The sequence below is a fragment of the Lissotriton helveticus genome, chromosome 1_1, assembly GCF_964261635.1.
Source record: "Lissotriton helveticus chromosome 1_1, aLisHel1.1, whole genome shotgun sequence".
In the NCBI taxonomy this organism is placed as follows: Eukaryota; Metazoa; Chordata; class Amphibia; order Caudata; family Salamandridae; genus Lissotriton; species Lissotriton helveticus.
This window is the reverse complement of record NC_136057.1, coordinates 1,817,137,609-1,817,155,438: the sequence shown is the minus strand read 5'-3', so window position 1 is coordinate 1,817,155,438 and position 17,830 is coordinate 1,817,137,609. Positions and strand designations below refer to the sequence as shown.

Genomic DNA, 17,830 nt, shown 5'->3' with positions numbered 1-17,830 from the left:
TAGGTGAATCTGTTGAGGTGCTCAGAGTATGAAATTGGTTGGATAAATACCAGTAAAGTGAGGCTTGTATTCAGTATCACTTGATTTGTGATAGGAAAGTGGGGAGAGGTGTAGCTTGTTGAATTACTTCAAGCCCACAAACCTCATAGAACATTGTTACAATGACTGCATGATATCATCTGTGATGTCATCAATGATGTCATTTAAGATAACATCAGTGATGTCATCTATAATGTCATTTAACATCATGAGTGATGTTATATGTGAGGGCATAAGCAGTGCATGGAGTGCAAAGTTATAGTTAGTTCACTAATTTATAAATGTCAAATTTGTGTGATTTAGCATTTTTTTAAACGTTAGTTCTTCTCTCACTCCAACACCTAACTAAATGTCAGACAAAGTAAGCACTGGCAGAGCCAAAAGGTCAGCAGCCAATGCCAGAGCCATTCGTTTTACCAATGCTTGTTACATTTCATGTGAGCTCTGGGTTTCTAAACAACGAATAGAGGGAGGAGTGGAAAGTAAGTTCATGTTCAGAAGCAGGAACTACAGATGGAGCTCCTTCTCTTTGAGAGACTATCCTTTAAATGGGAACGGGTGGGTAGGTTCAGAGGCAGATATGAGGTGGATACCTCTGGTCAGAAGACATGATTACTTCCAGAAGCTGAACTAAGAACACTGGTGCAGCTAGAAAACAGGGTGCACGTGGCATTTTTGAAAGGTGATTGCTGGATATTTCAAATTCTGCAGATTTTTGTATTACCTTTGCATTGGGATTAGTATAGTGGTGTGAGCACATGTAATTATCCATGAATTATTGCAGTTTTGATGTAAAAGTGCTTTAAAGCATAATATCACCCTGCCCAGAGCCACAGTACTATCTAAGTAATTCATTAAATTAATGTAACTTTGCTGGAAGAACCCACTCCAGCCAGAAATAGGAGAGGGCGTGGAAGAAGAGCTAATTCTGCCCACATGGCAGTGGTTATCTACAGATGGCAACAGTAAATATCTCCTCCCTGAAACCACCAAAAATAAAAGAGGCACATGGCTTTATGAGGGGATGGGTCATCAAAAAATATTAGAATGATATTTCCACTACATGGCAGGAGCTGAGAGGTGATAATGAATATCTGACATTTTCAATCAGAAGGTAATGAGTTATGCAAAGTTGATGCCACGGGGATACGCCTGCCCACTTTTATTTGAAAACAGGTATCTTTAGTGTGCTACTGCTGTCACTCACTGAAATATGTTTTTGCTCAAATTAGTGTCATAGTAAAATAAATATGCCTAGGATTGTGTGCATGATCCTGCCTATTTTTCTTTCCGATAGAAAATGTCCCAGAGGATTTGCGTGAACCTTTCTACAGTGATCAGTATGAGCAGGAGCACATCAAGCCTCCTGTCGTCAACTTGCTGCTGTCCGCAGAGCTCTACTGCCGGGCTGGGAGTCTGATTCTTAAGAGCGACACTGCCAAGCCGCTTCTAGGGCACGATGCCGTCATCCAGGCCTTGGCACAGAAGGGTCTCTATGTCACTGATCAGGAGAAGCTGGTGACGGAGCGAGATCTGCACAAGAAACCCATCCAGATGGTGAGCCTTTACAATTTAAATTCACCTTGCTGTAGGTTTCAATTTACCATCTTTGCAGTTAAATTCATGTTACATTACTTAGGTGTTTACAGTGTTACCTTTGAAATTCCAATGTTTAACTCGGTGTAAGTTTAATTGTTTGAGTTGAAATTCCAATGTTACCCTTGGTTTGAGTTTAGGTTGTTTAAGTTAGAACTCCAGTGTTACTCTAAGTTTGAGTTTTCATTGAAATAAATAAACTTCACAAAAATCTTTAAATATGCTTGGAAAATAAATAAAAACTTTACAGCCTTTTTTGAAAAGCGTATAATCTATGATTGTTGTAATGTAGGGATTCAATTCTAAAGGGCCAATGACTCTGGAGCATTTTAAAATGTGTCATTTTGATTTCAACCAGTGTGGGAAGCCCTAACCTAGTTTTCTACATCATGCTCCCTAATAGCATTTAAGATGGCTTATTTTTCCTTTTCAGTAAACTTGTTGGTAAACTTTCAATTTTTAGGACGTGGGGTGCATACTCTGTGGCTTTAGATTATTTTGATTGCTGTTGATTTTCTGGAAATGCAAATATGCTATTGATTTTAAATAGCTATACATTAACAGATTTGGTGCATTGTCTAACATAGGGCTAGGAGGTCTAGCTCTGTGCATATTTTCTGGATAACTACTGACCTTGTAAATGAGCACCTCGTAGATTTCTTGCATGTAAGTTTTTAATATGTGGCTATTCTGAAAATCAAAAAATGGAGTAAACACTTCTAGACCTACGCTCGAGATCATGATCCATTATGTTAACTAGGGCATTATTTCTGCATATTTATTATTGTGTTTTAAAAATATATTTGGTATTAATTTAAGATGCAAAAATAGCATTTGGTAGCATATACTTCTGTTTACCTCTTTTTCCTAGTCATTTCCTCTCTTATATATCCATAAATGAAAGCTCAATGAACACAAACCATCTGAACATCCATATGCTGATATCAGAAAGCTCACCTGACCTTGTGTTCTTCACACACACATGAATAAGTGACAGTGCATCATCTATCATTCACAAAGCGGTACCCCCAGGTGTTTAAATAGTTTTCAGCAGTCATGAACTTAAGAAGCCTGGAGAAGGTCTAATCATTGCATGTAGAATATCCCCTGCAGCCCAAACTAGCTAAGACTACACTGCCCTAGAATGTAACTCTCTGCTTGTAAAACTCTGTGCATCTCAGATTTTCACATCACCATTTTTCTTGATGTAAAGACTGCCCAACTGAATCTAGCATTGACTGACCTCTTCTTAGACTTTGATTCAAAGATCATAATCTGTGTGTGCTGAAATGCCTTCTCCCAAAGTTTCAGTCTATTAGTTTTCACCAAATGGTTTACAGGCATACTCAAGCAGCTGGGCATACAGTCAATGGAATATTTACATCTCGTACTTATAGCATCCTCACAGTATGTGGGAACTATGCTGTCGATTGGACTGATCATCATGTAATTCACGTTAACTTCTCCATCCTATTTCCACTAAAGATTACTACCCCCTCAAATAGATAGTAAATGTTCCACCTTGTCATATTTGTTGTCTGTTTTGCACTTTGTGCTTCAAAATATATCAAGAAAGATTTTTTTTTTTAAAGTAGCACCTTCGAAGAAACCCTCACCAGCCCCATAGCAGCAGCTCTACACCTTTACTCTTGAGCTGACAAATGTCTTTAACCCCTTCGCTGCGGGGCGAAGGGGTTGCCGCTCCTCCCACACGCGATTAATTCCCTGCCTGTGCCGGAGAATTAATCAGTGGGCGGAGTTCGGACGGCTCCCGGCCGTCATGAGCACACGCCTACTGTGACTCATGACAGCCAGGAACCGTCCTGAACATGGAAGGTGTTAATAACTTTTACCGTGTATGGAAGGAAGCAGGCTGGGTGACAGCAGAAAACAATTCCTGCAATCAAACAAGGAGATCATTGAAAGACACTCCCAATGCCATTCTGTAGTTCAGTAGAGCCACTAATGAAAAGGCAAAAAGATTCCACTACTCCCACTAGATTTCAGAAGTCAGTGACCGTTCACGAGAACTGTATAACATTATATCTGAATGCCTAATGCACTGACTAGAAACTGAGCCCCTCGCAAGAACATTGTGATTTCCTGGTAGAGTATCCTAACAACCTGAAAAAATACCTGAGAGGAAAACACAGGATGATAAATGAACCCCACTTCAGACTGACAAAACTGGCCTGTGGACAGTTATCCTCCTTCAAACGTCTTACAGCCTCTCTGATGCTACGAAAGTCTTTTGCTGAGCAGGATCACTAGAAGGTCTAAGTCAAGCTTATATATTCAAGAACATCCTCCTCAGTAGACAGCCAGCCATCCTGCCCACAGCCATCTTCAACCACTTCTTGGCGACAAGAATTTCTCATTCTAAAAAAAAAACAGGCCTTGAGCCCACAGATCCTTCTAACAACTGTCCAGTAAGCAATGGCCAGTTCGTGGGCAAATTTATAGAAAGACCCAACCTTTAGACAAATATCTGCATTCATAGAAGACATTTTTGGACTTCCAAACTGGATTGAACACTGGCCAGGCCATGAAAACAGCATTTATTGCCACATGGGATGATATTAAAACTACAGTTGACTCAAATACTGTCCATCATTGCACTGTTACTCGCCACTCAGGTCAACATCATTGACCTCCACAGACGGTGTCCCTCAAGGCTTTACCATTTCCCTGCCTTTTCAGTGTTTAATTTAGCACCCCGCTTGACCACATCTCCTTTAGTATCCACATCCCTAACTCAGCCAATGACAGACTGAAGCTCGAAATTCCATAAAACCACAACTACAGCAGAAAGGAAAAATGCCTCCAAGAGATTAAACCCTCGGTGCTGCTGAACCATCACACGTTGAACACATCAAAAAGTGAGATTCACATATGTAAATATGCATTGGCAATTACTAGCTTTAAAGTAATGTAGTATGGTAATGTGAAGCGTTACACGTACAAAGCATGGAAATGCATGTGTATTTGTGTGGAAGCAAAAACGTGTAAAATAATATTGGTTTAGTTTAAATGGTCAGCGACAGTTGCATTGGTAAGCCAGACCTAAACATCTGTGTAGGTTGATGACCACCCTCTTCCCATCTGTGCTTCTGACAGAGAAGGACACCAAAAGGTATCGAGTAATCTACTCTTTACAATGTCATGTGCGTGCCCCTGAAAGTTCAATCTCAGGCAGCTGGAAAAATAAACAAAATGATCATAGCTGCATGGAGGTTAAGCACTTTTTTGTGGAAGTACCCAACTTTTTTGTCCAATCAAAACATGTACTTCTGACTACCAACACATGGGTGGAGCCAAAGCCCCTCTATAATGATGCTCACATAATTGGTTGGCGATAGCTGCTCTGTCAAGGCAGACCGTAAAAATGGACTAAACACCAACATTCAACAATCTGACAATCTGGCCACAACAACTAGCCTCACTGCCAGTACACTCTGTTGAAGTGAAGAACATAGGTGATCAGTTTCAATCTTTCCCTAGTTTATCACTCAAAATGTCCATGCTATAATTGCCGTGTTGCTCTCCTGCCTTTGCTATGTCAATGGTCTTTGTCCCGGGCCCTGCTAGTGCTACCGAGCAGGTTACAGAGAATTATGAAGTGGCCGCCGGAATGCTGCTCTATCTTGCCATTTGGCTCACAGTTCACGAAGCCCTAAGAGCCTTACAGTGGCTTCTGGTGGATAGATGTGCCACCTTTAAAGCAATGTGCATCACACATTCCCCAGTCCTCATGCAACATGAACTTTACTCATATCATAGAACAAAACCACTGCACTCTAGTTAGGCGCCTCGTTTGATTCGCCTTTCATTCAAATAGACATGAACTAGTGTAACCTCCTGCACCGCTCAAACTGCTAAACACTGTGGGCCCGATTCACAGAACTAATCTGAGACAAAATCCTAAACTTGCTACTTTTGGTATTCACAGAATGCATTTACTACTTTTGGTTAAACTAACTACTTTTGTTTAAACTTACTACATTTGGTTAAACTTACCACTTTTGGTATTCACAGAAGGCATTCTACTACTTTACTACTACTAAATGCCTTCTGTGAATACCAAAAGATTCACAGAAATATTCTGAGACAAAATCCTAAACTTACTACTTTTGGTATTCACAGAAGGCACTTACTACTTTTGGTATTCACAGAATGCACTTACTACTTTTGGTTAAACTAACTACTTTGGCTTAAACTACCTACTTTTGGTTAAACTTACTACTTTTGGTTAAACTTACTACTTTTGGTAATCACAGAAGGCATTTAGTAGTAGTTATACCAAAAGTAGTAAGTTTAACCAAAAGTAATAAGTTTAACCAAAAGTAGTTAGTTTAACCAAAAGTAGTAAGTGCATTCTGTGAATACCAAAAGTAGTAAGTGGCTTCTGTGAATACTAAAAGTAGTACGTTTAGGATTTTGTCCCACATTAGTTCTGTGAATCGGGCCCCGGAACTTGATGTTTGCATGAAAAGGAAGAAGTTAACATCACGTAATATTTCCGACAGCCTTAAAAACGTGGCTCTTTCTATTTGAATAATTACATGCTTCAGACAAGTGGTGGGACCCTGCATGAGCCGCTGTGTCAGTTGTGACGCAGCGTGCAGTATGCCATGCAAAAGTGCACCTCGTTCAAAGCCCATCTTTGAACCTTACTTTACCCAACACCACCGCAAAAGACAAGCTACAGCCCACATCCTTCCATCCATACACTGTGAAGGGGTGTCAGGGATCAGATTCTAATGTTGTGGTGTCGCCACTTTTAGTAAATGCTACAATACAGTACAATTCACTACATTGGATTCTGGAGCATTGATCATCGATTCCACTTAGTATTTGCAGATTCCTGGCAACTGAACATTTTATTGTGCATTTATTTATTCATAAATTCAAACGGCCACAGCAGGCTACACCAGGAATGCCACAGTTAGGTCCAATGGTGGCAGTTCCATGATGGATTTTCAAGATATCCACATTAGGTAGACTTACAGACAATGAATCGAAAGACAGATCATTTGCTTAAGCAGTCGCTATCCTCAAAATGTGACATGGATCCTACCTCCAGTATCTATGTTGAACATGCTTTGTCCGTTTGCTGTTACAGCACGTTTGCTGGCACAATAAATGACAACACAATTGCATAAACATATGACTGTCCTAACCTAGTTTTGCATCCATTCCGGTGCTTAATTTGTGCTTGTGTGTACTAGGGCTCGGTTCTGGCACTTGCTTTATTAACACTTTGCACACTTTTATGACATTTCAGCACACGGTGGCGCCGTCCATCTATTTTTGAATTAGCTGTGTAGTTAATTATTGAATGTATATAAAAGAAAATAACAATAGAGTGCCCATGTCATTAGAGCTTTGGCAGAACCAGAATATTCCAAATTGTCACATTTGTCGGAGTTTGATAGGTAGCAGTAGGTTTTTCCAGAGCTGGCAGGGTCAGTGGATGGTCTAAACTCAATTGGCCATTGAGACATATACTGAGCCTAGGCACTAATTATGTTCACAAATTTATCATTGATTCCATTGTCATTATATAATCCTGCCTGTATGTTATATTAAGTTAATTGTGTTGCTGTGGTATTCTTTGCAGCAGTAGTGGAAATATACTTTGGTTTGCCTTTCCTTACATCTATCAAATGAAAATAAAATTATTTGACAACGCCTACGAATTTTTTTCCAGAAATATATAATTTAAGGAGGGTCAATGCTAGTCTAAATTCTTGCTTTTGTCATGAAAATCATTTAAGAGTAACATCCACAGTACCTGACATCAATAATTAAGAAGCTTGAGAAAAAATAACTCTGTTTTATGCAAGGGCAAGCATAAACTGTTTCACAATAAATCTTTAAGAGCAGGGGCGGCTCCTCCTCAGGAGCGGAGGAGCATTGCCCCTCCTGCTGCGAGCGCAGCAGGCAAACACAAATAAATAAAATGGCATTTCAATGCCACTTTATTTGTTTGCCACTGCACGGGTCGCGCTGTGTACAGTATGAGGGTGGGGGCGGGGCTGAATCTGCCAATTCAGGATTACAGCACTGGTCTACATTGTGCATGACTGATTAGCCGACTGTCCACAGCGATTCTATCCGACATGCGCAGTGTTGACCCAGCAATCCAAAAGCTGTGAAATAGCCTAGGGATTGCTGACACATGCCCCCCAGTCTCAAAATTAGCACTGGGTGAGCCTGCTTCCACCAATCCTGGAGCTGCTTTCACAGCATGAAAGCAGCTCCAGGATTGGTTAGAGATCCGTTCCACAAGCATGAGGAAAGTACTTCCTTTTCCTGCTCGTGGAAGGGAGAAGTGCTGCAGCGGTCGTGGTCCAGCTCCAACTCGATTATGGTGAGTTGCGCCGTTGCGCCTTCACGCCTCACCATTTTTTATTGAAGGCAGCCGCCACTGCTTAAGAGCTTATTGGATTCTACTAATATTCAGAAGGTGGGCATTTTTTTCACTACATTTTCATTGTATTACATTTGAGAATGCATCTGCAAAAGTGATATATATAACATGGAGTAACAACACACAATTAAACGCAGGAATAATAAGAAATCAGCATCACAGAAAGCCCGTCAGGAAAGAAATAGGAGAGAACATTTACTGTCTGGGGAGGAGACAGAAGTGCAAGAAACAAGAAAGGGACAGAAAGAGGGAGTGCTTCAGGGCCCTACTTACAAAACTGTTTGCACTTGTAAGGCACAAAACCGTTTGCACTTGCAAGGCAAGTTTACTATCATAAATGAGAGGGTTTGTGGTGCTATTTATTTAGAGAAGAGCTGTAAATCCATTTACTTCTGCGTAGTTGTATATCATCACTGCTTACAATCATGCAAGGAGTAAGTAGTAGACAAGGAGTGAGAAGTGGGAGCATTTAGGTGTGGATTCCTTTGAGTTTGATGACATTAATAAACTCCTCTCCGACTCTTTTCCACCATGGAAATAGTCATAGATATATGGTCCTCCAAAGATATTAAGTAAATCCCCTTCAAGGTTGGGAGGGGATCGACGGAACAACAGTAAACGTGGTGGTGGTGCTGGAGAAATGGGTTTTCACTGGTGAAAATGTTTCCCCGATGGAGAAAAAAATGCACTACATAGCAGCTGTCTTTCCCATATGGTGAATAGTACGCTGTGGACATGGCAGCGCCCAAAAGATATTCACTCAGTTTAGGAATTAGGGAAATATCACTAATTTGCACCCATGTGCACAAGTATTTTTAGGTCTCGCCTGTCAATGCGCATGCGCATTGAGCGGAGCGAGACTATAAGGGCTTAAACAAGGTTTAACTAAACTGGCGATTTGATGCTGTGCCCGTGCGCTTTTCGGTCAATGCGCAAGCGCATTGAGCTAAAATGCGCGTGCACAGCATCAAATCTCCAGCCATCTGTTTCCCAGCTTGGCGCCTCTGCTCCTACTCTCGCCTGGCTGCTCCTCGCCTAATTATTCACGGCCGGCCGTACTTTCACTTTCACGGCCGGCCGTGTCGCGTTTTATTTTATTTGTTTTAGCTCGCCCATCTCCTGTTTGCCGCTCATTTAAAGCACAGTCGGTTTACGATGCCTCTTACTGGTTTCCTTTATCCTTCCACAAGTGTCTGCCCATTTTCCTTCTCTTTGTAAAAGCTCTGTGTGCGAGTGCATGCATTTCGCAGTTCTGTGTTTTCTCTCTTGTTTCAACTTCCCTCCCCCACCCCGCTCCTTAATTTGCAAGTGTCTCTCACAATCTCAACTCGATGTACACCAGTGATTCTTGTGCACTACGAATTGTATGGCATGCTAGAGAGCTCCTGGCATTAAATTCCATTAAAAAAAACCACTTTTTTGTAGTTTTGTGTTAGCATTCGGCCAGCATGCGACTATAAGTGCCCGTGTGACGTGCATTTATATTTTACTCTTTAGACTACACGTTAGCATTCTCTCTGTTATCTGTATACTTTGTATTTCTCTTCCGGGCGGCAGGTAAACAAGTGCGCCCACGAACCTCGCCTACAGACACTTCATTCACTCAGGCAGGCAGACCCATGATTATTACAAACGAACAGCAACGTCTCTTCCCTTGACAAAGTTGCTCCCTCTTTTACAGCTCACAAATGTTTAGTCAGAGGATTGTAGGTGACTAACAGGCTTCCTCGCCAGCTCTTTGCCCCACACTTTATTACGAAACACTTCTCCTTTGCAGAGCAGCAACACATTGTTTCCCCTCTAAAAGGAAGTGGTATCTGCAAGTCAAATCATGGCGAAATGTGTCATGTTGTCTCGCTTTGCGGCACGACCCCAAACGTGTCGGAGTTAAACAAGCATTGAAAATGCAATAGGTCTCGCAATAGAAAAGTTTGACCTTTTGGTGTTGCAAATGTATTTTTTTTTTGTTTATATTTTTTCAAATTATAAAAGTATTAATTTTGCTTTTTGTAAAGTGAATATTTATAAATCTACCAAATGTTACATTTATAGAATTAGTAAAGTTACATGTTTAGTTTTGTCCTTTTTTACATGTATTGATGTGCAAACTCACAATTTTGTGTAAAATGTTATAAATAAAGGATAGTGACCTAATGTTGTTTTTAATTTTTAATGGTAAAAGTTTTTGATGACATCAAGGAAAAAACAAAAGGGACAAATGAAAAGGAAGTAATTCCAGGCAATTTTAAGCGGGGGAGCGCTTACTTGAAGAAATTTGAGAATAGTCTAGCTATCCCCATGTAGTAAACACAAGTTGTTTTTTCCTTTAAGTCATATATGTATTGGATACAGGTTGTATCCCACTGTATATTTGTTCACCTTATCCCTTTTGATTTTCTTGCATTGGTTAAACCAGTATTCAGCTGGATACTTTTTGGCTTATAGAACACATTGTTGTCTATAAATTATTAATTGTCTCTGTAGCATCTAATTAAGTTAAGGACCTAATGTTGTTTTTAATTTTTAATGGTAAAAGTTTTTACATGTAAAAAAGGACAAAACTAAACATGTAACTTTACTAATGCTATAAATGTAACATTTGGTAGATTTATAAATATTCACTTTACAAAAAACAAAATTAATACTTTTATAATTTGAAAAAGTATAAACAAAAAAATGAATAAAATACATTTGCAACACCAAAAGGTCAAACTTTTCTATTGCGAGACCTATGGCATTTTCAATGCTTGTTTTTAATTGCACCCTTTGTGAATTGTGCCCCTGATGTTCATTGATCACCGAAAGGACCAGGATCTACTAGGTGAAGCTGAGAACCCGAACACGTTGTTGTATAAACTAGACAAGGGCAACATTTTCGCTATGCCGATATTGCGTAGTTTCAGGCATTTCGTGTTACACTTGTTGCACGAAATACCTGAAATTACGCCAGATCGCATAGTGAGGCCTCTGCTTGGAAAAAAATCTTAATGCAGTGAAGTACCGAAAAATATATGATCCCCTCCCAACAATAATCATTACATTACCAAGTCCCTTATCATTATAAATAAGCAGTCGGTCGGCAGTGTAGAAGGTTCAAGCGTTTATTAGACAAACACAAACTCTGCCAGAGGAGCTCCTTGCGACCTGACCCGAAAGGTCCGCCAAGAAGACTGCTGGCACATTGTCAGCACATCACATATATACAATTGCGTTGGCACCGGCATGGCCTAACATGGAAAAATACAAATTGGTACAAGCTAGTACAGTAATAGGAAAGCCCATATAAGGCACACAAAGAGCTCCTGATTTCGCTCAGGCAGCAAGGTCAGACGGGTGACTCCCTTCTGTCTTCTCAGAGACAAACCACCCTGCACCCCTCCCGGAATGTGCTTATCGGCCCTTCCTTGGCTAACTACGACCTTGCCGAGCCTACCGAGCTGAAACAGCAGTTTCTGCAACAGTTGGTTTCTTTCCCAGGAGCAGGGCTTTTAGAGCTAAGGGAGAATAAGGCCTGTGCATGTACGATATTAAAGAGGGCCATAATATGGTATTCATATAGCGTAACGTGGCATGAAGCTAAGTGAAAGAAGATACCGTAAATACTAATTATGCATGTCTGCAGTGTGAGTTTAGTGACACCATGCTAATCCTAACATATCGATTATCAATACTACGTGATCAGGAATCGATTCTGGTACCTCAAACCCTCCTTTTAGCGTGGTGGCGCTAAATGATAACAGACATCTACTCCTCAAATATTTCTTCATCGATGATCATCATACCATGTACCTCTTTCTGCAGCATTTGGGCTTTAACAGCGATAGGGGATGGAACACACAGAGTGGTGATACGGGAAGCACAGTAAGAACAGCAGGCTGGACCACAGTGCATCAAGACACAGCACGTGAAAATGATGGCAGCAGCTCCTCCTAAAATTAACATTACCTTCCATCCCCATGTGGCCAGAAGTCCCCAAAACCAACCTGACAATGACCAAGACCCATTGTCAACATGCATTTCGGAAGCAATGCGATGCAGTTTCTGAATGGCTAGATGGACGGAGGGGGCGGAGTCAGGAATATATACGCAACAAGAACTGCCGATGACGCGGCATGCCCCACCCCGATCAGCTAAGATAACGTCTAGAACCATTCGATTTTGAAGCGCTACAAGGCGAGTAGCCTGAATTTCCACCGTTAGGTTAGTTAAAATATCAGTAGTGATATTAATGACATTCTCCACTATTCTAGATAGTCTCCTAATTTCCCTACTATTGAAAATAGGCCCCCAAAAGGGTACTAGACCCTTGCTGAAATCCGTAAATTGCTGCAAGGAAGTATCCGTCTGATCAACTTCAGTCATATCGAGCTGTCTACGTGCTCTATGTAAGAGTGTACTACGGGAATGGCTTGAGGTCACCTCGGTGAAGCTTGCTATCGGTGTGCTTGTGATTGGAGCGGCTGGGTTCCCATGATACGACCGCATCGGGTATAACTGATGCGTTTTATGATAGTTGGAGGGAGCCACATAAACAGGGGGAAACAGAAAGGACAGATAACAGCGTCCCCCCCCAGTTTCGTGGTAGCCAAGTGTATGCATGTTCCCCGCACACGAAGTACACATTGTGGGGAGTAATCAAAGGAGGGCTAATACGTTTTCGCAGTCGATAGGTATAATTGCAGATGCTATTCCCCATTTGCACCTTACCTATCCCTTGCACACAAAATCCTGCAGAAACATTCAAAATAGGGATGGGGACAGTGCGATCTCTGGTAACATGTCGTTCGATGAAAATCTGAAAGTATTGAGTGGCATTAAAGTCTTTAAAATCATACAGTTCATCTTGTAACCAAGTTTTGTTCATTACCGCTAAATACAGCTGTATACACCCTTGTGGGTCAATTATCACCTTATCCCCATGTCCTGTTCTATTATAAGCATAGTGCGTTCGAACATAATCAAGAATAATATTGTGCTCATTGACATCTAGATCCCTGAAATGCTCACTCCCATGCCGGTATATCGCCAGAAACAGTTTGTACCATGCTTCACAACTACCTAGATAAGACAGAGGGCGGGAGAGAAATAGATCATGATTGCGCACCACAGTAGGCAGGAGTCCACAAACCCAACAATCCGTGGCGTTAGTAACATTGTGCGTCTGATGCAACATTTCTATGAATACATTTTTAGCATATTTTTGGCGATGTCTTTCTTTGTGGGGCGCTAGGGTAAACAGGAAATGTTCGGGAGGTGCGGCAGTTGTGGGCAAAAACTTTTGTAATGGGTATTTATGTTCTAGGTATACAAACAGACTCATGAACACAGCTACTATAACAGTTATAGTTACAACAAAAGCTATTTTGACCTTCGTGGTCCATGTGGAAAACATTGGCTCGTAAAAAGGTATGCGTCTAGGCGCAATAGGAAACTCTTCTTCTAGGATTACACGACCAAAAGGGTACATTGCTAGCTAAAAGTCCAGAAATAGGCCTAGCAGTCCGACCTGCCAGAGGGTTTCTTCGTTCCTGCGTCCGTCAGAGTCTCACAGGCAGACTCGTATCCCTATTCCAAGGTAGAAGCCATATCCATTTGAACAGAATCTTCTTTCTGAACAGAGCACAATGATTGAAAAGTTCCAGCTCTCAACGAGTTCAGTCCAGTGTCTCGCTCAGCGCTCAGACCGGTAGTCTAGCAAACCCTATCTTATGCAATGAAGTCCTTCCCTATCTCCTGACGATGTGGTCTGAGGCGCCGTGTGTCGGCCTTCTGGGCCGAAGATTGTATCGCTCACGACCCAACACTTCAGGGTCAGAAAAGAGCACACCCGGGTCTTTCCGTACTGGTGACGTTTGGTCGTCTGGGGTACTTGAAACAGAATTCAACGCTACTGCACGCTCACTTGCAACTTCAGTGGAGACCAAGTCATCTGATCTCGCCGATCCTTCCTGTAGCCTCTGCTCAATCTCGCAGGCGTCAGAAAAGGGCACAAATGCATCAGCTCTTTCAGTTTCCTGTGTTAGAATTTCCCCTGGACGTGACCGCTCACCAGGGAGTGGAAGTGGTAGCCGTTTCAGATGCGAAACATGTATCCAATGTTTTCGGCCATCCACTTTAACCGCCGTCCGGGTGGCCAACAAAATCTGCCGTGGCTCAGACCATCTAGGAGCCAAGCTGGTGTCTCGCTCAAACTTTTTGACCAGGACCCACTGGCCGGGCTGTAAACGATGACCGGGGCCCTCTGGCAGTGGCTGCAGTACAGAAGCTACCTGCTGATGAATAGAACGAAGGTCTTTAGTCAAAGCATACAGGTAATCAATCAACATAGGATATTCAATATCTGCAAAAGAACGAGGTCGAGGTACCCCCCACACGTTAGCAGGTCTCCCAAACAGTATCTCATATGGAGAGAGACCCGAACGTGAGTGCGGGGTGACACGTAAAGACATAAGGGCTAGAGGTAAAGTGTCAGGCCAGTTCAACCCCGTGCTCTCCTTTATTTTTGCCATTTTCAATTTTAGAATGCCATTGTACTTTTCCACGAGCCCTGCTGATTGGGGGTGTCGGGCAGCATGGAACTTTTGTTGTATGTGTAAGCCCTCGCAGATATGCCGCACAAGGGCCCCATGGAAATGTTGCCCGTTGTCCGACCAGATCAAGCGAGGCAATCCGAAGCGAGGCACAAACTCTTTCAGGAGAGCTTTTGCAGTTGCCAATGCTGTGTTCTCCTTAGTAGGGTATGCCTCAACCCATTTGCTAAATGCACAAACTACAACCAGTACATATTTGAGATTATTGACGCGGTCCATATGAATATAATCCATTTGGAGCACTTCAAAAGGCAATGCAGGTGGTGCGAAATTCCCGGCTAAAACAGTTTCTCCTTTTCCTGGATTATGCTGCAAGCAGACCATACAATATTGGACCAAACGGACAGCCGTCCGTTGGATATTCGGATTATTCCAAACTGGATCTAAGATCCCACAGATACCTTTTGCTCCTATGTGTGCTGGTCCGTGCGCCATTGTTACCACAGCCTGTACTAATGCATTGGGCAGTAGCCATCTTTGTTTTTCAGTCAAATCGATCCAACAATTATTTTCATCCAATCTCCCTATCTCTTGTTCCCATTTCTCTAGTTCCGCTGAGGTGGCTTCCTTCTGTAGTATTCTCACACTTTCCATAGTATTATCAAATAATTCACAGTCTCCCCCCACCCATCTAGTAGAGGAATGAACGTACATGGGTGACATCAGCGACTGTGCTGTCTGCTTGGCCACCTGGTCTGCAAAAGCATTGCCTTCTCCTACCTCATCCACAATTACTTTGTGAGCACTGCATTTGATAATAGCCACTTTCTTGGGGAGAGTGAGAGCATCCAACAACCTCAAAACCAGCTGCCCATTCTGTATTTTCTGACCGTGTGAAGTAAGGAAACCCCTTTCTTTCCACAGCCGCCCAAAACTATGGGCTACGCCAAAGGCGTATTGGCTGTCCGTGTAAATGTTGACCTCTAGTCCCTCACTCAGCTCACAGGCTCGTAACAAGGCCATAAGTTCAGCGGCTTGGGCTGATCGGTGGGGTAGTCTGAGTGTTTCAACAACTGTTTTCAGAGTCGTGATCGCATATGCAGCTGTCGTTGTGCCATCTGTTAGTTTGAAACAGGAACCATCCACATATAGCTCTCCCTGGGGTTGATCTAAGGGTGTGTCTGTGAGGTCAATCCTACCCTTGGTTTCTTCCTCTGTGCGATATATGCAATCATGTAAATTAGTGTCCTGCTCACTCGTATGGAGTGGTAACAATGTGGCTGGGTTCAATGTTGCACATCGAGTAATCGTAATATGTGGTGCAAATAAGGTCAGCTCATACCCAGTAAGGCGTGCACTCGTAAGATGCTGCGTTTTTGTTTTATTTAGCAAGGTGTCTACTGCGTGCGGCACCATTACAGTCAAATTGGAATTCAAAACGAGTCCTTCTGACTGTCGGATGGCCACTGCTACTGCAGCCGTAGCCCTCAGACAGCTAGGAAGTGCTCTTGCAACATTATCCAATGTCGCTGACAAATAGGCGCACGGTCTTTGCTTACCTCCAAAGGCCTGCGTTAAAACAGACAATGAACAACCGTCGACCTCGTGTACATATAGTACAAAAGGTTTACGATAATCTGGAGTACCCAGAACAGGGGCAGAGCATAAAGCAGTTTTCAGAGAGTCAAAAGAGAGCTGACATTCATCCGTCCAGGGTAGGGGTTCATGCACATCTTTGGTAGTCAAATGCAACAAAGGTTTAGCCAGAAGTGAAAAATTAGGTATCCATTGGCGACAGTAAGATGTGATGCCAAGAAAAGCGCGGACTTCACGCTGCGTGCAAGGTACAGACATGTTAGAAATGGTAGCAATACGTTCAGGTGTTAGTCGTCTACCCTCCTTCGATAAGAGATGACCTAAGTAGGTCACCTCCTTTCGACAATACTGAAATTTAGATAAGGATACCTTATTCCCCTTGGCAGCCAAATGGTGCAACAATTTAACCGTAGCCTTTCTACATCCATCCTCTGTGTCAGATGCAATTAGTAAGTCATCTACATATTGCAAGAGGACATTGCCATCCGGCAATTCTAAGTCATCCAACAGAGCCTTCAGAGCCTGGCTATATATGCTCGGACTTTCAGTGTAGCCTTGAGGAGCGCGACAGAAGCGGAAGCTGCGTCCGGATAATGAGAATCCGAAGATCTGTCTGCTATCAGGGTGGATAGGAATGCTGAAGAAAGCATTTTTCAGGTCAATGACCGAAAAGTACTGTGCAGTCGGAGGAATCATGGTGAGAATGGTAGTGATATCGGTCACCACAGGATACTGTGGTACCACAATTTTGTTAACGGCTCGCAAATCAATCACAAAACGATAGGCAGCACCCATCTCCCCTTGGTCATGGTTCCTCTTCAAAATCGGGAGGATCGGGCTATTGCAAATATTGGCGTTTGTTTCTTCTACAACCCCTTTGTCAATCAATTCCTGGATGATGTGCAATAAAGCCCGTTCCCCCGCCGGTGCTATTTTGTACTGTGGGATGCGTGGTAGTTTAGCGCCTTGCTTCAACGTGATGTGAACTGGGGGTATGTCCAGTACACCCACATCTGCATCCCCTGTCGCCCAAAGGGAGGTTGGGACGCCATCGAACTCCGGTGGGAGTCGTTCATTTTTCGTAAAACATTGTTTAACAGGTGTTACAGAGGGACGTATAGTTAAATAGACCCCATCCGCAGAACAATGTATAGTAGCATTCAATCTTTTCAGCATATCCAATCCCAACAGGTTCTCCCCACAATTCGATGTCAATAAGAAAGGAGTGTCCATAGTGGCTGGACCAATCGTAAAGGGGATAGGTTTAGAGATGGGGCTTACAACGGGGACTCCGGAAAAACCCACCGAAACATTGTTTTGCCCGGATAGAGCTGCCCCTGGAACCAATGATCGAGCAACGGAACTGTTCATTGCTCCTGTGTCAATTAGAAAATTTTCAGATGTCCCCAACACTTCCCCTCTGATGTAGGGTCCCCTCTGATTGACCGGAATTGACACATGGCCCCCCCTCTGTCCCTGGCTATCCTATGCTGGGGCATATTCATCATCATTCCCTTCGTCATAGTCACCATGATAGTATTGTCTGCGTTGGGTGTTATCGAAGTGGTTCCTTTCTGACCTGTCTTGTTGAACGTCTCTGTACTCGTCTCTATGCATATCACCTCGGTCGGGGCCT

The 17,830-nt window shown here is 42.7% G+C and overlaps 1 protein-coding gene across 4 annotated transcripts in view; it reads left to right on the top strand.

Moving 5' to 3' along the window:
• Positions 1-17,830, top strand: part of CAMSAP2 (calmodulin regulated spectrin associated protein family member 2) — a 563,571-nt gene that overhangs the window by 150,682 nt on the left and 395,059 nt on the right. For all 4 annotated transcript variants that reach the window (XM_078640959.1, XM_078640956.1, XM_078640954.1 and 1 more), the window contains exon 2: positions 1,337-1,596. In XM_078640959.1, the coding sequence (XP_078497085.1) occupies positions 1,337-1,596 (260 nt within the window). The remainder of the gene's footprint in view (positions 1-1,336; positions 1,597-17,830) is intronic.